General features: G+C 42.6%; 1 protein-coding gene across 7 annotated transcripts in view; it reads left to right on the forward strand.

Annotated features, from left to right (window-relative positions):
• Positions 1-4,085: 4,085 nt before the first annotated feature.
• NFX1 (nuclear transcription factor, X-box binding 1) overlaps positions 4,086-22,207 on the forward strand; it is an 80,161-nt gene continuing 62,039 nt past the window's right edge. For 6 of the 7 annotated variants that reach the window (XR_009564357.2, XM_030832688.3, XM_030832687.2 and 3 more), the window contains exons 1-2: positions 4,086-4,238; positions 7,799-8,797. Coding sequence is in view for 6 of the 7 variants with exons in the window: in XM_030832688.3 (XP_030688548.1) it covers positions 4,214-4,238; positions 7,799-8,797 (1,024 nt within the window). In the remaining variant the exon portion in view is untranslated. The remainder of the gene's footprint in view (positions 4,239-7,798; positions 8,798-22,207) is intronic. The other variant, XM_060301043.1, reaches the window with a different exon arrangement.

The following is a 22,207-nucleotide window of genomic DNA, read 5'->3' on the forward strand; positions in this document are numbered from 1 at the left end:
GTGCTCTGCCTATTCATCCCTTCCTTCCCTCTAATCCCTGGAAACCACGATTTTTTTTTTTTTTACTGTCTCCATAGTTTTGCCTTTTCCAGAATGTTATATACGATAGTTGGGAACATACAGTATGTAGCTTTTTCACATTGGCTTCTTTCACTTAGTATTTGCATTTAAGTTTCCTCCCTGTGTTTTTCATGGCTTGATAGCTCATTTCTGTTTAGGTCTGAATAATATTCCATTGTTTGGATTTCTTTTTTTTTTAAATGTTGCGGGTAGGAGTTTATTAATTTATTTATTTATTTTTGCTGTGTTGGGTCTTCGTTTCTGTGCGAGGGCTTTCTCTAGTTGTGGCATGCGGGGGTTACTCTTCATCGTGGTGCGCGGGCCTCTCACTATCACAGTTTCTCTTGTTGTGGAGCACAGGCTCCAGATGCGCAGGCTCAGTAGTTGTGGCTCACGGGCCTAGTTGCTCCGCGGCATGTGGGATCCTCCCAGACCAGGGCTCAAACCCGTGTCCCCTGCGTTAGCAGGCAGATTCTCAACTACTGCGCCACCAGGGAAGCCCCTGGATTTCTTTTTTAATGTAAGTATATATAGCTATAAATTCCCACCTGAGCACTGCTTTTGTTGTTTGTCATAACTTTTGGTATGTTGGGTGAAGCACTGTTTGTATAGGAAAGGCAGGATAAATGCTTGCTTACTTCCATTTATTGACAAGTTTTGGAAATAATGAGTGGGTTCCCTAGTATGCCAGTTATGGATTATTGACTTTCAGTTCCAAATTTATCCTTTTTGCCTGCTCTGTGAAATGGATTTGGGACCTTTAAATACTTATCCTTTACCAGCTGGCAGGTATTAAGCTTTGTCAGTAGAGGGCAACAGAGAGATACTGCAGGAGGAACGGGTTTCCTTTCCTGTTTCTAGTGCTTGGGTTGGGCAGGGTTCTGTGCTGTAGGCAGCTTCTCCAGCGTCTGGTTCCTGTGCTTCAGCACCTGGTTTCTTCAGTGTATGATGGCCAGCAGCCAGAAATTTCTCCTGGCACCTCCCCCTGAAAAGTGGTTTGTAGTAGACGGCCTCTTGTGAGACTCGTCACCAAGAATGGCTTTCCCCAACACCATATAAGGTAGATTTCTGGCAACTTCCACCAGTGCAGCACCACAGCAGCTTCCCTATCTAGTGAGCCATAGGCGCATCCCCTCTAACAAAGTCTGCACCTCAGCTCTGGAGTGATCTTCACTGGACACTTTATCTCAGCCCTAGAGGAAGTGGCTGTTCCTTACATTGCTAATCCTGTATTCTTTGAGAGTTCTCTTTTACTTCTTTACTAGTCAGTCCCTTATTACTCTAATCCCTTGTTATAGTTAATGTCTTTAAGTAAATAAAACCTTCCCTGTTCAAATTACTATGTGGTTCCTCTCTCCTGACTAGACTCAGACTGATACAACTGGTATTTTCTAAAGGGGATGATAAGGTTTTTTGTTTGATGAACTTATCTGTCAAAATTAAGGATTTATGGGCTTCCCTGGTGGCGCAGTGATTGAGAGTCCGCCTGCCGATGCAGGGGACACGGGTTCGTGCCCCGGTCCGGGAAGATCCCACATGCCGCGGAGCAGCTGGGCCCGTGAGCCATGGCCGCTGAGCCTGCGCGTCCGGAGCCTGTGCTCCGCAACGGGAGAGGCCACAACAGTGAGAAGCCCACGTACCGCAAAAAAAAAAAAAAAAAAAAAAATAAGGATTTATGTTTAATCCTTTTATCAATGAAGGATAAAACTAATGGACATCATAGAAGACAGCTGAAATGTCTAAAACTGACAAGATATACAAGTCGTATATCTACAATGTACAAGAAACCATCAGCAAGAAAAATTGAGCAACCCCAACAGAAAAATGGGCAGAGGATGTGAATAAGCAATCTAAAAAGAGAAACTCAAAAGGGCACTAAGAAGTGTTCAGACTCAGTAATCAGAGAAACTCAAATTAACAGAACAATGAGATTATTGCATCACACCTTTTGGTTTAAAAAACATTTGGAAGCTGGATAATGGTTATATCTCAAATATACCTTAGATCGGCCCTCTCCTCTCCATCACATTTGCTGTCACTCTAGTCCAAGGCCACCATCTTCAGTATTAACATAATACAAAAATGCAACTTTTCTGCCCACTTATATTCTTGCTCCCCCACAATTCACTCTTCACCCGGGAGCATGAGAAATCTTTAAGGGTAATTCAGACACTGAAACTGAGTGCCCCTAAAACCGAGTTCCCTTACTGAGTTTATGATTAATCTCTCTATCCAAGACTTTATTCCCTTTCTTGTGTTCCTTCTGACCTCCATCCTGTGCTAACTGAACATTAATCAACCAGAATCAGATGACGAAAATTGCTGTTGTCAGTAACATTGTTAATGTACTAAAATCGCTATTATAGGGATCATTAACTTACAAACTCAGGACAAGATGAGCTCCCAAGCCATGGACCACAGCCCAGAGACTTGTAAACCAGAGACATCCTGACTCCCGAAACTATGATTAAGAAATGTCACCAGATGATCATCAATCCCAGCCTCTTTTATCTTCCTCTTTAAAAAACAAAACAAAACGAAAAAAACCGTAACTTAAAAACCAATTTGGAGTGGATCTGAGGCTTGTCTCTCACTCTTGCTTGGTGCCCTGCAATAAGCACTGTACTTTTCTTCACCAAAACCTGGTGTCAGTAGATTGGCTATGCTTCGCATGGAGTGAGCAGACCCGTGTTCAGTTAGGTAACAATACCATTTCTTTGCTTAGAACCTTTTAACTTCCTGTTGCTCTTCGAATAAAATCCATTAGCATGGTCTGCAGGTGATCCACGTGATCTCCTTACCTACCTCTCCAGTTTCATACTGTGCCACTCTCCTTGCTTACTGCTGTCCAGCAAATATTTCAATGACTTGAACACTTCAAGCGCTTTCCTTCCTCCATAGCTTTTGCACATGCTATTCCCTCTGAATCTTCACATAGCTTACCCTTCTCATCTGTCCTTTTATTCAAAGAAAGCTGGCCACCTTTTCTAGAGCAGATCCTAGTAAGTCTCTATCACTGCTACCCTACTTATTTCTTTCATAAAGCAAATTATTAGCTTGTAAATATAAATTACTTAGTTTTAACCTCCCCTACTAGACAATGCACTTCATTGAGGGCAGAGACCATGTTTGTCTTTTTCACCATTAACCTCCAGCACTTAGAGCAATGCCTAAGACAAAAATAGGCATTACAATGTATGTGAATGAATGACTCTATTTTGTGTTTTGGGGGAAGCCTGGACCAGTGAATTACTTTACAAATGCAGGTGCTTCACACTTAAACGTTGTGTTCTAGTTAGTAATGCAACAACAAAACACACAAACAAAAGAACGCCACACATTCGCTCAAAAACATTTTGCACTTTAAAAATTATCAGTGCCGGGCTTCCCTGGTGGCGCAGTGGTTGAGAGGCCGCCTGCCGATGCAGGGGACACGGGTTCGTGCCCCAGTTCAGGAGGATCCCACATGCCGCGGAGTGGCTGGGCCCGTGAGCCCTGGCCGCTGGGCCTGCGCGTCCGGAGCCTGTGCTCCGCAATGGGAGAGGCCACAACAGTGAGAGGCCCGCATACTGCAAAAAAAAAAAAAATTATCAGTGCCTCCAAACTTTTCCCCCCTCACGTTGTGTCCATCTGCTCGTTCAAGTCCTTTATCATTTCTAATAAATGGGTGTTCGTTTTCTAAACTGATTTATAATACGTTAGCCTTTGATCGTTTGTTTTGCAGGTATTTTTTCCCAGACCGCCTTTTGACTACTTAGTTTTTGTTTTAATCCTAAGCCTGAACTACTCTAGTAAGGAGGTGCTGTCTGAGGTGACTCCAGAAACCAGGTGAAGCTGGTTGGGTGGGAGGGTGAAACAGGAGCGCACAGGGACTCTCAAAAGAAAACAACTATTGATTACGCAAGTCCGGGCCCGCCTATCCTCCTGGTATCCTAGCCACCTACAGCACTAGCAACCTCCTTCAGCCCGGAGCCTGGCGCGCCTGCCTGACGTCACGGACGCACCGCACAGTTGACTCGGGCCGCGCAAACTCCGTGGCCGTCTACCGGGCGCGCAGAAGCGAATATTGTCGCGGCGCCGGAAGTCCAAGGCACGTGACCGGGTGACAGCGCTCGCTGGGCTGCAGGGCTCGCTTTAGGTGTTGCGGCACGGGATGGCGGAGGCGCCTCCTGTTTCAGGTACTGTCCTGGCCCGCGCGGGACTGGGCCCCTCTCGGGGAGCGGAAATTGAGTCAGTGACGAGTCCTAGGGCACCGGCCATTCGTATCGCGAGAGTGGCGCGTACTAGGGTTGGAGATAGTGGCTCGGAAGGGCCAAGCCACGCGCGTCGTGCGAACCGAGATCTTAACCATCCTTGACTGCGTAGTGAAGCCCGGCATCTGGTTTCTAAGGAGAATGGGTTTGTCCTGCTGAGTCGATGTGGGTGTCCCGCCCTCTCCAGGGCTCAGCCCGGCCTTCCTAGGGCAGCGATATCCGACAGGCGGGCGTCGGCCGGGTCACCGCCAGTGACGGTGTTGGGCTCTCGACGCACGGCGGGTTTGCTCGCTGCGCTTAAGATGTATTCGTGCGTCCTGGGGCAGCGGCGCGTGCGCGAGCCGAGCACCCGTGGTTTCCAGTGTCAGCCTGCCACGAAGTCTCAGTGTGAAGTCTCGTTTTCCTCATCTGTGAATTGGGAGTAAATAAGTAAATTACAGTGAAGGTTCCCGCCGCTGCTGTACCTGTTACACAATTGTTAGCTTACTTTTCCTCCCGGAGTTGCCTGTGTGTGCAGAGACAGCCTCATTTGGCTGTTAATAAAACATCCATTTCCACTTCCTTCGGGGTACCTTAGATCTTTGTTTTCCCAACTCTTTGGACAGTGACCGGAAAGGAATATTTTACATGGTGATCTCAGTGCACACAGACATAAATATAAAAGCGAACCAAAAATTTCAAGAAGCAGTGGTTTTCCTTCCTATATGCAATGCACTCTACTACATATTTCGTTTGAAAAAACACTTGTCCCAACCCACTGCATGATTTGATTTCATGACCCACTCTTTCTGAAAAACAGGGCAACAGTGTGCAGCATGAGGTTTGTGAACAGTCATGAATTTGAGTCTTCGTTCTGCTACCTACCAGCTGTTGGGGCACCGAGAAGAGTATATATGTATTTGTTTACTTGGTGGCAGGTAAAATGTATTTACTACTGTGGGTCTTGGTCAGAAAAGTTGGATAACACACTGCATTGGTGTACCCTAGTCCTGATTTAGGTATCAATTCATCTTGGAGTGTAGGGACCTTGTTAGGCTGGTGTTTTGTTCTTCTCCCACCCATTTTTTCCCCAAATCCTCTAAATTGGATCCGTTGGTCTTCCTATCGTTAGGCTTACTTCTGGCCCATTTCTACACCATTCAGTGTTTGAAGCAGAATTGAGTGGGGCTAGTTGTGAGTCATAGTTTGGGGCTATGGTGTTGTGCCCCAGGTTACAACCTCTGCCCCACCTACTGAGGCAAAATCTCCTAGTCCAAAGACCTCCCCAGTCTGTCTCCTGTGCCTTAGTTTGTTTTTGCCTTAGTTCCTATTCCATGTTCTTATTTCAGCATCATCTCTAACCCACACCTCCATCCCCACTCAAGGTTTAATTCTCTTACCTGCTGTTGTCCTGGAACACCAGCCCAGTCCAAGGGGTATCTTCCTGCCCATGGGCAGACTCTCCAGTGCCAACTTTGTCTCTGGACTCTATAATCTACAGTTGGATTTTCCCTTACTCTGCTCCACCCACCCGTTGGTCACCTACCATGGTATTATCTTGGATCTTATCTTATTTTATCTTGATCTTATCTTGGGTACCACTTGCACTATAGCCAAGCCTTGGGGATGAGACATCCTATTTGTTGAGTAACTTACAGCTGCTCAAAATAGTGAAAAAATAAAGGTGTCTCAGATCTTTGTGTTCAGTTTCCTGTGCCCTTTCCCCCTTCCTTATGTCTCTTAAGGATCTTTCAGAGGGCTTTGCCCACTGCCTCATGTCTGGTGGAACACATACTTTATATGAATAGGTGCTGCCCGTCTAGATTCTCAAGTTGCATCAACTCTTTGCTGCTTAACATGAAAACACCCTCTTCCCATCCTTTACCAGGCTATTCTGGACAACTTTACTGATGTTTTTCTGCCCCTTTTACAGCCTTCTTCAAGCAGAAGAAAACTACACAATACCCACTTGGTCTAATCTACCCATTCACCCCTCTAAGTTATCTCTTATATTTCTGGAACAGCTTCTCTGCCACCTTCTGAATTTGTCTAATCCTCTTGCCGTTTTGTAAAGCCCTCCACCCCACCCCCAGAATTCTGCCCATTGAAAGCTTTCAGGACAAATCCTGGATTGAGAGAGAGGTTACCCTGTGACCTTTATGATCTCGCTCAGTTCTTACGTATATGTTTCTGTAGTATGGGCCACCCAACCTCTCACATTGGAGCGTAGTATAAGAGTGTGATCTCTAGGGTCACATAGCTTGGGGTGGAATCCTGAATCTGCTTTGGAATACCCCTGTGGCCTTGGGCAGGTTACTTACTCTCTACAGTGTCTCAACTTTCTCATCAGGAATGTAAAGATTAAATGAGTTAACATATGCAAAGTGCTTAGAATAGTGCCTGACACATGTTAAGTACCTAATAAATGTTAGGGCTTATTATTAAACCTGAAACCCCATAGGCTGTGCACTGCACCCATCTGTGGTCAAGTCTGTGTTTCAGATAGTTTGTAGTCCTAACGGCAATAATAAAGCACTATTTTAACCACTTTATACATGTTACTAACCTTGCTTTAATCTTCATAGCAACTCTTTGAAGTAGCAACTCTTTACTATTCCATTATTGAGATTAAGTAACTCGCATAAAGACACAAGTGATGGGCAGGGATTTAAACGCAAATTCCAGGCCCTGTTGATTCATAGAATATTCTGTATGCTACACATAGTTCTGACTTTGCTACTAACTGGTTTTGTATCCTTAGGCAAATCATTTCATCTTTGGACTTCAGAGACTGAGTTGACTATAAAGAAGCATGTTAGGGGGTAAAAATGAGTAGGTTGAAGGGGCATGTGCTTAATTTTTGAGACTCTGGAATTCTGGACCATATTACAGAGATTCTGTATGGAAAACCTAAAATATATTCCTGGGGAGAAGAGATGAGATGTACTGATCCTGCTAAGTACTGTCTGTGTGAAGTCTTACTTAAATTCCACAATGACCCTTTGGAATAGTATTATCAGCTTTTGTCACGTATGAGGAAACTAAGGCTAAAAGCAATCAGGTGGTATCCCTAAACTCATACTATAAGTTGGAGGGCCAGACTTTAAACTGATTTTGGCTGACTCCAAAGCCTGTTTACTTAATGCTATCTTAGAGTTTTGAAATACCACATTGAACCTGCTGATTGGTGTCTCACCCCGAACTGTTTGCTGACCTCACATTTGTCGATAAAGATAAACACGTTTATAAATAATACCTGGTAGCCCAGGTGAGCAGTTTTCCTTAGCAATTCAGCAGTAGCTGTTGGTGAGGCTGCTGGTTATGAGATGATCAGTCTTCCACAAGCACCTTGAACCTACCACCTTCACAGGAAACATAGACCTCGTATAGAGACTGTTTTATACAAAGTCCCTAGGAAAGTAACTTTTAGATACGGCTTACAGTCTTCAGGCTTCATGAGTGACCAATTAATTTCTTTACCTGCATGTCTGTTTCTTATGTCCTAGGTACTTTTAAATTGAATACGGACGCTGCTGAGTTCATTCCTCAGGAGAGAAAAAATTCTGGTCTAAACTGTGGGGGTCAAAGGAGACTAGATTCTAATAAAATTGGTAGAAGAAATTATAGTTCACCACCTCCCTGTCACCTTTCCAGGCAAGTCCCTTATGATGACATCTCTGCTGTTCATCACAGTTATCTTTCAGGAAGCAAACCTAAGAGTCAACAGACTTCTTTCCAATCCTCTGCTACTAATAAATCACTCAAGAACCATGGCCTTCCAAATCAACCTTGGCAGAAATTGAGGAGTGAAAAGCAGCATATCAGAGTCAAGAGAACACAGGGTCTCACTGACCAGACCTCAGATGCAGCTGGCTTAGAAAGTGTGGCCAAGTCAGAGAGTGGGACAAACCTCAGAGAGCACAGCCCTTCTGAGAATGAGAAGGAAATTGTCGGTGCAGATCCCAGGGGAGCAAAACCCAAAAAGGCAACCCAATTTGTATACAGCTATGGTAGAGGACCAAAAGTCAAGGGGAAACTCAAAAGTGAGTGGGGTCACAGAATGACTCCCAAACCTGAGGAGGCGGGACCTGAAAACACCAAACCTGTGGGGGTTATCCACCCTGATTCTTCAGATGCATCCTCTAGAAAAGGAGTAGCGGATGGGTATGGGGCCAGGCGCAGCGAGCAGAGAAGATACCCACAGAAGAGGCCTCCCTGGGAAGTGGAGGGGGCCAGGCCACGACCAGGCAGGAATCCACCAAAACAGGAGGGCCAACGGCAAACAAACGCAGGATCCAGAAGCAACATGGCCTCTGTTCCAAAGGAAAATCTCAATGAAAGACCAGCAAAATCTGCCTGTGACAATGGGAACTTGGCAGTTGCCAGCAAGTCTTCCAGAAGGGTTGACCCGGAGAAATGTGCTGTAAGGAGGCAGGATCCTCAGGTAGCATCTTTCCCCCGAGGCAAACAGAACCACATGCTAAAGAATGTGGAAACACATACAGGTAAACCTATCTGAATGGGTGGAAATGTTTTCTCTCTCTCTCTTTTTTTTTTTTTAATTTCTGAATAGGTAATACATTAATACAATTTAGAAACCAGAAAATATAAAAACGTACATAGTTAAAGTCTCTTTCTCTCCTTGTTCATCATCTCCTTGGGTCCTGCCACCACCTGCCCCCCTCCCCAATAGGTAACCACTTACTTAGTTTTTATATATCATAAGCAAATACAGGTAAGGAACGTTTTTCTTAACAAGTAAGGAATTTAAAAAGTGCAGGTATGGGTGGTATAGATGTTTGGTTACAAGATTTGTTTTGAATTCTGAAAGCACAAGTAGGGGGTGGTAACATCTCCACTGCCTCTCCTGGTTCCAGCCTGCATCACCTCTTGTCTGCTTATCTGCAACAGTTCCTAACTAATCTTGCCATCTCCAGTTTTTCTCTTTGAGTTCACCTCTTACGTCAGCATCAGAAAGTGATCTTTCTAAAACACGTATTGACCTGCGTCACTCCCCTGCTTAATTCTGTTCACTTTTTCTCGTCACCTACAGATTCTGCCTTCTGCCTTACCCAACAGCCTCATCTTCTGCTGCCTCAGTCCCCACCACATTTTACTCCCTGGACTCTATACTGTCATCTTTCCATGCTGTTGCATATGTGGCTCCTTCTGTCTACACTGTCTACTACTCAGCTCACTGGTGAATTCTTACTCATATTTCAAAAGCTATAGTTTAGTCACATGTCCAGAAAACCTTTTTGTCACCTCCACAGATAGCATTAATCTTTTCCAGCCCTGTGATATGTCCTTCCCTTACATATATATGCTTCTTTATAGCACTTACCACTGGAAACCATCATTTGTTTATGTGTCAGTGCCCTCCACTAGTTTATATGGTCCTTGAAAGCAGAGACCATATTTTTCCTTTCAGTTTTATATCTCTATTGCCTAGCACAGCTCTTAGAACACAGTAGGTACTCAGCTCTGACTGTTAGAAAGTTCTTTCTTACATTAAACTGAAAACTTCTTTCCTATAAATATTTCCTATCTCCTAGTTCAAATTCTGTCCTCTGGAACTACACAGCAGCTAGTCTCTCTCCTCACAGCTTCCTTCCCACTCATTACACATCAGCTCTTTGCAGTATTTGAAGACACTTCTCATTTTACCCTGAGTATATATTTTATCCAGGCTAAATAGCTTCATTCCACCAGCTTTTTCTCATGGACCTTCACCATTCTGGTCTCCCTCCAGTTTAATGTGACATACAACCTAACACAGGGAGCCACCACCTGCCCGGGCCTGTTTTTACACAGGCCTATAGTTCTAGTTCTCATTTGCTCCACCAGGCAGTCCTTCTTGGGATCTCGACTTGTGTGTGAACAAAGGCAATGTTATACCAGAGTTGTTCTTGAATCCTCAAGGCTGGTTGATAGTTTCCTATTGCTTCATAACAAATTACCACAAATGTAGTGGCTTAAGATAACACAACTTTACCATGTCATGGTTTCTGTGGGTCAGGAGTCTGGGTACGGGTTAGCAGAGCTTTCTACTCAGGGTCTCACAGGACTGAAATTTGGCCAGGGATGCAGTCTTATCTGATGTGTGGGGTCCTTCTTGATGCTCACTGGTTGTTGATAGGATTTAGCTCCTAATGGGTGTAGGATCGAGGTCCCCATTTTCTTGCTGGCTGGGGATCACTCTCAGCTCCGAGGGGCCACCCGCAATTCCTTACCACATGGCCCCCTTCACAGCATGGTAGTTTGCTTCTTCAGAGCCTACAGGAAAGAATTTGCTACAGATTCTTTACATCTCTCTGACTTCTGTCTCTGATCACTAGACTCTTTTAAAAGGGCTCACTTGATTAGATCAGGTCTACCCATACTTGAGGGGAGATTATCCAGGGCATGCACACCAGGAGCTGGGAATCTTGGAGGCCACCTTAGAGTTCTACCTAACAAATCTTTCTGGCTTCACATCCCAGCATTTTCTTGAGACCTCTTTATTCATATTTATTGAGTAGATGCTGTGTGCCAAGCACTGTTCTAGGTACTGGGAATACAGCACTAACGAGATTTACATTCTGGTAGGGAAGACCGGTAGAAAGCACTTAAATATTTAATATGTCAGGTGATAAGAGCTAAAATATAAAGCAGGGTTGGGTTTTTTTTGTTTTTTTAAGCAGGGTTTTTAAAAAATTTATTTTTGGCTGCATTGGGTCTTCATTGCTGCGTGTGGACTTTCTCTAGTTGTGGCGAGCGGGGGCTACTCTTCGTTGCAGTGTGCGGGCTTCTCATTGCAGTGGCTTCTCTTGTGGAGAGCGGACTCTAGGCGCGTGGGCTTCAGTAGTTGTGGCACACGGGCTCAGTAGTTGTGGCTCGTGAGCTCTAGAGCGCAGGCTCAGTAGTTGTGGTGCACGGGGGCTTAGTTGCTCCACGGCCTGTGGGATCTTCTCGGACCTGTGTCCCCTGCATTGGCAGGCGGATTCTTAACCACTGTGCCACCAGGGAGGTCCCATAAAGCAGGTTAAGAGGACAGAGTAACAGGGGCGCCAGTTTACATAGGTTGGTCTCTTTGATACGGAGACATTTGAACATAGACCAGAAGGAAGTGCAGAAGTGCACCACGTGGCTCTCTGGAGAAGGGCATTTCAGGCAGAGAGAGAAGCAAGTGTAGATTGGGGTGGGAGGGGGCCATTGTGAGCAATGAAGAGGTGGGCAGTAGGGGAGGTCAGAGAAATCACAGGGACTGGGTCATATGAGGCTCTTAGATTTGGTTCTGAGTAGGAAGGTGAGAAGTAGCTGGGAGGTTTTTGGAGACGGGATGGCATGATCTTACAAGCATTCTAAAATGATCACTCAGTCAGCTGTGTGAGGAATGGGCCCTAAGGAAGCAAGGGAATGAGTTAGGAGGCTGTTGTGGTAATTCAGGTACTTGATGGAGACTTGGATGAAGGTATCAGTGGTGAAAGAGGTAAGAATTGGTTAGACTCTGGGTGTATTTGGGAGGTAAAGCTGACAGAATTTACAGATAGGCTGGATGTTGGATGCGGGAGCATGAGAGGAGTCCAGGACGCAGCCAGGGTGTTGTGCCTGAGCAATGTGGAAGGCGAGAATTGCTGCACAGTGCAGTGGTAGCGCATGGGAGGGGAAAGCAGTGTTCGTGTTTTAAACTTTTCACTTAGGAATAATTTTAGATTTATAGAAAGTTTGCAAAGATAGAACAGAGAATTCCCATACACTCTTCACCCAGCTCCCTGTAATGTTAACATCTTTGTCAAAACTAAGAAATTAACACTGGTACCATGGTATTGACTAAACTTCAGACTTTTTTTTTGGCTACGCCGCGAGGCTTCCAGCGAGGCTTGTGGGAGCTTAGTTTTTTGACCAGGGATTGAACTCGTGCCCTTGGCAGTGAAAGCACAGAGTCCTAACCACTGGACCGCCAGGGAATTCCCCCGGACTTTAGTTGGATTTCACCAGTTTTCCCACTAATACCCTTTTCCTGCTCCAGGGTGCAATCCAGGATATCACATTGCATTTAATCAGCATGTGTCCTTATTCTCCTCCAATCTGTGACAACTTCTTAGCCTTTCCTTGTTGGAAAACGTGTTTTTGCGTATGTTTTGCTTTGTCTCCTCCTTGTTCAGGAAAGATAAAGAATTTGGTTAAATTTATTAGATTTGAGTTGTCTACTAGACTGCCATATGGATATGTTAAATAGAGAGTTGAATATAAAATTCACAGAAGAGATCTGGACTGGAGATTTAAATTTGGGCATTGTCAGTGTAGAGATGGTGTTTAATGGACTAGAGGAGGTCACCTAAGGTGTGAGTGTAGTTAGACAAAAAAAGAGTGAGGATGGAGCCTACCTAGGCTTGGCTGGAAAATGAGCATCCAGTAAAGGAAACGGAGAAAGAGTAAACTGAACTAGGATGTGAAACGTTCTAAACACCAAGTAAAGAAATTCAAGGAGGAGGCAGTGATAATTGTGCTAAATGCTGTTGATCAGTACAGCAGGATAACTGCACATTGACTATTGGATTTGGCAATGTGAAGGTTACTGGTCTTTTTTTTTTTTTGAATTTTATTTTATTTATTTTTTTATACAGCAGGTTCTTATTAGTTATCTATTTTATATATATTAGTGTATATATGTCAATCCCAATCTCCCAATTCATCGCACCACCACCGCCCCCCCGCCCCGCCTCTTTCTCCGCTTGGTGTCCATACGTTTGTTCCCTACGTCTGTGTTTCAATTTCTGTTCTGCAAACCGGTTCATCTGTACCATTTTTCTAGGTTCCACATATATGCGTTAATATATGATATTTGTTTTTCTCTTTCTGACTTATTTCACTCCGTACAACAGTCTCTAGATTGATCCACGTCTCTACAAATGACCCAATTTCATTCCTTTTTATGGCTGAGTAATATTCCATTGTATATATGTACCACATCTTCTTTATGCATTCATCTGTCAGTGGGCATTTAGGTTGCTTCCATGACCTGGCTACTGTAAATAGTGCTGCAATGAACATTGGGGTGCATGTGTCTTTTTGAATTACGGTTTTCTCTGGGTATATGTCCAGTAGTGGGATTGCTGGGTCATATGGTAATTCTATTTTTAGTTTTTTAAGGAACCTCCATGCTGTTCCGCATAGTGGCTGTATCAATTTACATTCCCACCAACAGTGCAAGAGGGTTCTCTTTTCTCCACACCCTCTCTAGCATTTGTTCTTCATAGATTTTCTGATGATGCCCATTCTGACTGGTGTAAGGCGATACCTCATTGTACTTTTGACTTGCATTTCTCTAATAATTAGTGATGTTGAGCAGCTTTTCATGTGCTTTTTCGCCATCTGTATGTCTTCTTTGGAGAAATGTCTATTTAGGTCTTCTGCCCATTTTTTGGATTGGATTGTTTTTTTTTTAATATTGAGCTGCATGAGCTGTTTATATATTTTGGAGATTAATCCTTTGTCTGTTGATTCGTTTGCAAATATTTTCTCCCATTCTGAGAGTTGTCTTTTTGTCTTGTTTGTAGTTTCCTTTGCTTTGCAAAAGCTTTTAAGTTTCATTAGGTCCCGTTTGTTTATCTTTGTTTTTATTTCCATTACTCTAGGAGGTGGGCAAAAAAGGTCTTGCGGTGATTTATGTCAAAGAGTGTTCTTCCTATGTTTTCCTTTAAGAGTTTTATAGTATCTGGTCTTACATTTAAGTTTCTAATCCATTTGAGTTTATTTTTGTGTATGGTGTTAGGGAGTGTTCTAATTTCATTCTTTTACATGTAGCTGTCCAATTTTCCCAGCACCACTTATTGAAGAAGCTGTCTTTTCTCCATTGTATATCCTTGTCTCCTTTGTCATAGATTAGTTGACCATAGGTGCATAGGTTTATCTCTGGGCTTTCTATCCTGTTCCATTGATCTATATTTCTGTTTTTGTGCCAGTACCATATTGTTTTGATTACTGTAGCTTCGTAGTATAGTCTGAAGTCAGGGAGTCTGATTCCTTCCGCTCGGTTTTTTTCCCTCAAGACTGCTTTGGCTATTTGGGGTCTTTTGTGTCTCCATACAAATTTTAAGATTTTTTTGTTCTACTTCTGTAAAAAATGCCATTGGTAATTTGATAGGGATTGCATTGAATCTGTAGATTGCTTTGGGTAGTAGAGTCATTTTCACAATATTAATTCTTCCAATTCAAGAACATGGTATAGCTCTCCATCTGTTTGTATCATCTTTAATTTCTTTCATTAGTGTCTTATAGTTTTCTGCATACAGGGCTTTTTTCTCCCTAGGTAGGTTTATTCCTAGGATTTTATTCTTTTTGTTGCAATGGTAAATGGGAGTGTTTCTTTAATTTCTTTTTCAGATTTTTCATCATTAATGTATAGGAATGCAAGAGATTTCTGTGCATTAATTTTGTATTTTGCTACTTTACCAAATTCATTGATTAGCTCTAGTAGTTTTCTGGTGGCATCTTCAGGATTCTCTATGTATAGTATCAAGTTATCTGCAAACAGTGACAGTTTTACTTCTTTCCAACTTGTATTCCTTTTATTTCTTCTTCTTCTCTGATTGCCATGGCTAGGACTTCCAAAACTATGTTGACTAATAGTGGTGAGAGTGGACATCCTTGTCTTGTTCCTGATCTTAGAGGAAATGCTTTCAGTTTGTCACCATTGAGAATGATGTTTGCTGTGGGTTTGTCGTATATGGCCTTTATTATGTTGAGGTAGTTTCCCTCTGTGCCCACTTTCTGGAGAGTTTTTATCATAAATCGGTGTTGAATTTTGTCAAAAGCTTTTTCTGCATCTATTGAGATGATCATATGGTTTTTATTTTTCAGTTTGTTAATATGGTGTATCACATTGATTGATTTGCGTATATTGAAGAATCCTTGCATCCCTGGGATAAATCCCACTTGATCATGGTGTATGAGCATTTTAATGTGTTGTTGGATTCTGTTTGCTAGTATTTTGTTGAGGATTTTTGCATCTATATTTATCAGTGATATTGGTCTGTAATTTTCTTTTTTTGTAGTATCTTTGTCTGGTTTTGGTATCAGGGTGATGGGGACCTCCCATAACGAGTTTGGGAGTGTTCCTTCCTCTGCAATTTTTTGGAAGACTTTGAGATGGATGGGTGTTAGCTCTTCTCTAAATGTTTGATAGAATTCGCCTGTGAAGCCATCTGGTCATGGACTTTTGTTTGTTGGAAGATTTTTAATCGCAGTTTCAATTTCAGTACTTGTGATTGGTCTGTTCATATTTTCTGTTTCTTCCTGGTTCAGTCTTAGAGGGTTATACCATTCTAAGCATTTGTCCATTTCTTCCAGGTTGTCCATTTTATTGGCATGGGGTTGCTTGTAGTAGTCTCTTATGGTGCTTTGTATTTCTGTGGTGTCTGTTTTAACTTATGCTTTTTCATTTCTAATTTTTATTTGAGTCCTCTCCCTCTTTTTCTTGATGAGTCTGGCTAATGGTTTATCAATTTTGTTTATCTTCTCAAAAAACCAGCTTTTAGTTTTATTGATCTTTGCTATTGTTTTCTTTGTTTCTGTTTCATTTATTTTTGCTCTGATCTTTATGATTTCTTTCCTTCTGCTAATTTTGGGTTTTGTTTGTTCTTTTTTCTCTAGTTCCTTTAGGTGTAAGGGTAAGATGTTTATTTGAAATTTTTCTTGTTTCTTGAGGTAGGATTGTATTGCTATAAACTTTCCTCTTAGAACTGCATTTGCTGCATCCCATAGGTTTTGGATAGTCGTGTTTTCATTGTCATTTGTCTCTAGGTATTTTTTGGTTTCCTCTGATGTCTTCAGTGATCTCTTGGTTATTTAGTAATGTATTGTTTAGCCTCCATGTGTTTATGTTTTTTATGTTTTTTTCCCTGTAATTCATTTCTAATCTCCTAGTGTTGTGGTTAGAAAAGATGCTTGATATGATTTCAATTTCCTTAAATTTACTGAGGCTTGATTTGTGACCCAAGATGTGATCTATCTTGGAGAATGTTCCATGCGCACTTGAGAAGAAAGTGTAATCTGCTGTTCTCAGATGGAATGTCCTATAAATATCAATTAAATCTATCTGGTCTATTGTGTCATTTAAAGCTTGTGTTTCCTTATTTGTTTTCTGTTTGGATGATCTGTCCATTGGTGTAAATGAGGTGTTAAAGTTCCCCACTATTATAGTGTTACTGTCAATTCTTCTTTTATAGCTGTTAGCAGTTGCCTTATGTATTGAGGTGCTCCTGTGTTGGCTGCATATATATTTATAAGTGTTATGTCTTCTTCTTGGATTGATTCTTTGATCATTATGTAGTGTCGTTCCTTGTCTCTTGTAACGTTCTTTGTTTTAAAGTCTACTTTATCTGATATGAGTTTTGCTACTCCAGCTTTCTTTTGATTTCCATTTGCATGGAATATCTTTTTCCATCCCCTCACTTTTAGTCTGTATGTGTCCCTAGGTCTGAAGTGGGTCTCTTGTAGACAGCATATATATAGGTCTTGCTTTTGTATCTATTCAGCGAGCCTGTGTCTTTTGGTTGGAGCATTTAATCCATTCATGTTTAAGGTAATTATCGATACGTATGTTCCTATTACCATTTTCTTAATTGTTTTGGGTTTGTTTTTGTAGGTCCTTTTCTTCTCTTGTGTTTCCCACTTAAAGATGTTCCTTTAGCATTTGTTGTAGAGCTGGTTTGGTGGTGCTGAATTCTCTTAGCTTTTGCTTGTCTGTAAAGCTTTTGATTTCTCTATCGAATGTGAATGAGGTCCTTGCTGGGTAGAGTAATGTTGGTTGTAGGTTCTTCCCTTTCATCACTTTAAATATGTCGTGCCACTCCCTTCTGGCTTGTAGAGTTTCTGCTGAGAAATCAGCTGTTAACCTTATTGGAGTTCCCTTGTATGTTATTTGTCATTTTTCCCTTGCTGCTTTCAATAATTTTTCTTTGTCTTTAATTTTTGCCAATTTGATTACTAGCATCTCGGCGTGTTTCTCCTTGGGTTAACCTGTGTGGGACTCTCTGCGCTTCTTGGACTTGAGTGGTTCTCTCCTTTCCCATGTTAGGGAAGTTTTTGACTATAATCTCTTCCAATATTTTCTTGGGTCCTTTCTGTCTGTTTTCTCCTTCTGGGATCCCTATAATGTGAATGTTGTTGCATTTAATGTTGTCCCAAAGGTCTCTTAGGCTGTCTTCATTTCTTTTCATTCTTTTTTCTTTATTCTGTTCCGCAGCAGTGAATTCCACCATTCTGTCTTCCAGGTCACTTTTCCGTTCTTCTGCCTCAGTTATTCTGCTGTTGATTCCTTCTAGTGTATTTTTCATTTCATTTATTGTATTGTTCATCTCTGTTTGTTTGTTTTTTAATTCTTCTAGGTCTCTGTTAAACATTTCTTGAAATTTGCCTCCATTCTTTTTCCAAGGTCCTGGATCATCTTCACTATCATCTTCACTATTCTGAATTCTTTTTCTGGAAGGTTGCCTATCTCCACTTCATTTAGTTGTTTTTCTGGGGTTTTATCTTGTTTCTTCATCTGGTACATAGCCCTCTGCCTTTTTATCTTGTCTATCTGTGAATGTGGTTTTTGTTCCACAGGCTGCAGGATTGTAGTTCTTCTAGTTTCTGCTTTCTGTCCTCTGGTGGATGAGGCTATCTAAGAAGCTTGAGCAAGTTTCCTCAAGGTTACTGGTCTTGCTAAGAGCAGTTTTAGTGGAGTAGTGGAGATGAAAGCTTGATTGGAATGGAAAGAGAGGCTTACCCCAAATATAAGTGTCCGTGGCTGTTTGAGAGTGGGCTTTGCTTACTCTCACTCTGAACTGAGAGAACCTAGCACTGCCCAGTCCTCCCAGACTGCCTGGATCCCTCATTCTGCAGTAACAAAACCCCCTATATCCTTTATTTGTTTTGGCTCTGCTCCTGCTCTTAATTGACCTATGGCCTTCTGTCGGGTCACCACTTCCTTACAGCCTCAGAGCCTGCTGTTTTCCCTTATCCCACTTACCTTAGTTTCTGGAAGACGGGAAGAGCACACTCCTTCCCCAGTGTCATTTCTAAGCTATTATTCTTCTACCTTTGTATCAGAATCCCTGCTTTTTTGAAGCTAATGCTGCATGACCTTTTCTCTCCATCCCCTTCCATGTCTCCTTATCTTTGTCATGTTAGCCTCCACATCTCCCAGCCCCAGCCTCAGTTATTAATGCATCTAGCCTGTATCTTTTTTCTACCCCAGTGATTCTCAAGGTATAGTCCCAGATCAGCAGCTGTCAGCAATACCTGGGAACTTGTTAGAAATGCACATTCTTGGGCCTCACCTCAGAGTTAGTAAACAGAAATTCTGGGTGTGGGGCCCAGCAGTCTCTTCTTTTAACAAGCCTCCAGGTGGTTCTCATGCACATTCAAGTTTGAGAACTACTGATTTACCATAAATCCTGCTGTTGTTCTGTGTGACTTCAGTGATCACGTGGGTTATGTCATCCTCAGGTTCTTTGATCTTGTCACCTGCAGTGACCTTCATATCCGTTCCACCTCCACACCCACTACCAAGGAAATGACCCTGGGGATGCCCCGTCTCTGAAATTCTAAAGTCCTGCGTTCTGCTTTCTGACCATAACCTCCTATCCTTTTGGCTCTCCCAGTCTCTTCCACCCACTATCAGTTCAGTCTCCATCCTTCTTCATCCCCTCTTCAGGCTAGGCCTTACTGTAAGTCATTTGAAGTATTATCCTTCTGCCAAGACATTTGGCAGGATCCCAGCCCTGGGTGGATGCTGCAGTCTAACTTTTCTACCCTATCTGGATAACAGAATGCCATTTCAGGAAATCGTATAACAGTATAGATTTGGCACTGCTGCAAATTCACTCGCCCTCTGAGGAAAGCCTTCCTGATCACCCTGTTTAAAACCATAATACTTCCCCCACTGCCGACCCTCGCTAACCTCTTTTCCTGGCTTATTTTTTTCCATAGCACTTATTACTATTTGATGATACTACTTATTTTCATTATTTATTTGTTTATTGACTACCTTCCACCACAAGATAGTAAACTTCATAAGGGCAGAAGATTTTTGTCTGTTTTGTTCACTGTATACTCTTAGTGTCTAAAGAGTGTCTGGTACATGGTCAGTTCCCAGTAAATATTTTTGAATAGTGGTCTCCAGCTCAGCTGGCTTTCAGCGCTGCTGTTTTCCCCTTATATGACCTTGGGCAGCTGTCCCTCCCATTTTCATCTAAGACTATTCCAAACCTTTTCCACACTTATTCAAACCTTCCTAACATTGATCTCTGAACCCCAGTGGACCTCCTTGCCTCCTACTTCACTGAGAAAGGGGAGGTCATCACTGAGAAAGGGCATAATTTTCTCAACTTTTTGCTCTCTCTAAGCAAACTCAGAGACATCTGTGCCTGTTATTCCTTTTCTTTCATTCTGAGATCTCTTTTATTTCCTTTCATCAACCTTTCCACATCTACTACTCCAAGTTCTCAACCTGAAGCTCTTCCTGAGTCTGTCCTGCCCTCTAAAAGAAAAACTTGCCCCACACGGGACCTCCCAGTAGTGTTTCTTTCCTTCCATTCAGTCTAATCAAGAGTCATCCACTCTGGGGCTTCCCTGGTGGTGCAGTGGTTGAGAGTCTGCCTGCCGATGCAGGGGACACGGGTTTGTGCCCTGGTCCGGGAAGATCCCACATGAGCCCGTGAGCCATGGCTGCTGAGCCTGCGCGTCCGGAGCCTGTGCTCCGCAACGGGAGAGGCCGCAACAGTGAGAGGCCCGCGTACCGCAAAAAAAAAAAAAAAAAAAAAAGGGTCATCCACTCTGTGTCCTTTTCCCTAATCTGATTTCATGTCTCAGTCCTCTGGCATCATCACCACTTGACTCAGAGCTACTGGTAAGGTCACGAATGACTCAGTCCTTACTGTTATCCTGGACCTCCCTTTGAGTTGGACACAAAGGGGTCTTTTCTGAAATGTAACTTCCTTGACTCCTTTGTTACCACACACTTCTGGTCCTTCTTGTTCTCCTTGACTGTTCCTGTTTATGTCCTTCACTCTTCTCTTCCTCCACCTCTTTCCTAAATGTTGGTGTTACCTAGGGCTTTATCTCAGCCCTCTCTTCTTACTTGATAAGGCTTCATTGGGAGATTACAACCAGTTCTGTACTTTCAAACCACTGCCTCTGGGCTGTACTGATTTCTAAACCTTTACATCCAGCCCCTAAGCTCTGCCATAGGCCTTAGACTCACATAAATAAATGTGATGTCTGACATATGCTTCAGACTCAGCAAGACCATCTTGAACACGTTGATCATGCTTACGTTGTATTAGCTTTTTAAAAACAGCTGCCTTACCTTAAATAAGGCAGCTTACTAAAGTTGATAGGTTAATTTACCTTTATTCCCACCATCCAGATATAATCAGCTTTAACCTTTTAGTCTGTTTCCTTAAAGAATTTTTCAATGCTCAGTTTTACATAGTTGAAATCATATAATAAAAATAATCTTTATTCTTTTATTGCTTATTATAGTGTTATATTTTTCCACTCATTAAGAAATCTTTGTAAACCTTATTTTAAATTAATATATAATATGCCATAAATAGATATGCATTAATATTTAAACAATCTCTATCTCCCCCCCCTTTTTTTTTTTTTGCGGTATGCGGGCCTCTCACTGCTGTGGGCCTCTCCCGTTGCGCAGCACAGGCTCCGGACGCGCAGGCTCAGCGGCCATGGCTCACGGGCCCAGCCGCTCCGCGGCACGTGGGATCTTCCCGGATCGGGGCACGAACCCGCGTCCCCTGCAACGGCAGGTGGACTCTCAACCACTGCGCCACCAGGGAAGCCCCCCTTTTTTTGCTGATATATTTTAAAGTAAATTCCAGATATCAGGCTATTTTACCTTCATATACTTTTAGGTTACATCTATTTAAAAAATATGGCCGTTTTCTTACATAATCATAGTGCCGTTATTGTGCTTGACAAAATTAGCGATAATTCCTTGAAATCATCTAATACCTGGTCCACAATTGAATTTCCCTGTTTGCCTCAAAAATGTCTTTTTACACTTGGATTTTTCTTTTACTTTTTTGCGGTACGCGGGCCTCTCACTGTTGTGGCCTCTCCCGTTGCAGAGCACAGGCTCCGGACGCGCAGGCCCAGCAGCCATGGCTCACGGGCCTAGCCGCTCTGCGGCATGTGGGATCTTCCCGGACCAGGGCACGAACCCGTGTCCCCTGCATTGGCAGGCGGACTCTCAACCACTGCGCCATCAGGGAAGCCCTACACTTGGATTTTTCAAATCAGGATTGTTTTAGGTTTTGTTTTGTTTTGTTTAAGACAGTTATTTATTGGTGTATCTGAAAAGTTTGTAGTGCATTCTCCAGACAGGTCTCTGTTCTTCTGGTTTTTTAAGTGGGTTGTCACCCTCTTTACTGACATACTATCAAAGTAAAAGTATAGAGAATATACAGTCTTGACTGGGGAATGATGGAGAAGCCCTAGTGGGAGAGGGCCTAGGATTGAAGAAGAGCCAGTGGTCAGGATAGGGCTGCATCCAGAATGGACAAGAGTCTTGCACCTGAAATGTGATAGTTCACTAGCAGAGAGCTATTCCAGAATAGTACCATGTTTTACGTATGTTACACGCTTAGATAAAACTGAAATGTTGGTGAAAGAATTATACTGTTTCTCTTTCTAGTATGTTTCTAGAACCTTTTACTATTATTTATTATTTTCATTCATTCATACAACAGATATTATTGAGTACCTTCTATGTGTAGAGTTAGGAAATAAACAAGGTAAAATATATGATAGACTTAAGTGGTGTGAAGAAAGATAAGGGAGATAGGGAATGCTGAGGGAGTGGGTTACAGTTTTTTTGTTTTTTGGGGGGGAGGGGTGGGTTCCAGTTTTTAAAGTGTGGCCAG

Source organism: Globicephala melas, chromosome 6 (assembly GCF_963455315.2).
Source record: "Globicephala melas chromosome 6, mGloMel1.2, whole genome shotgun sequence".
Classification (NCBI taxonomy): domain Eukaryota; kingdom Metazoa; phylum Chordata; class Mammalia; order Artiodactyla; family Delphinidae; genus Globicephala; species Globicephala melas.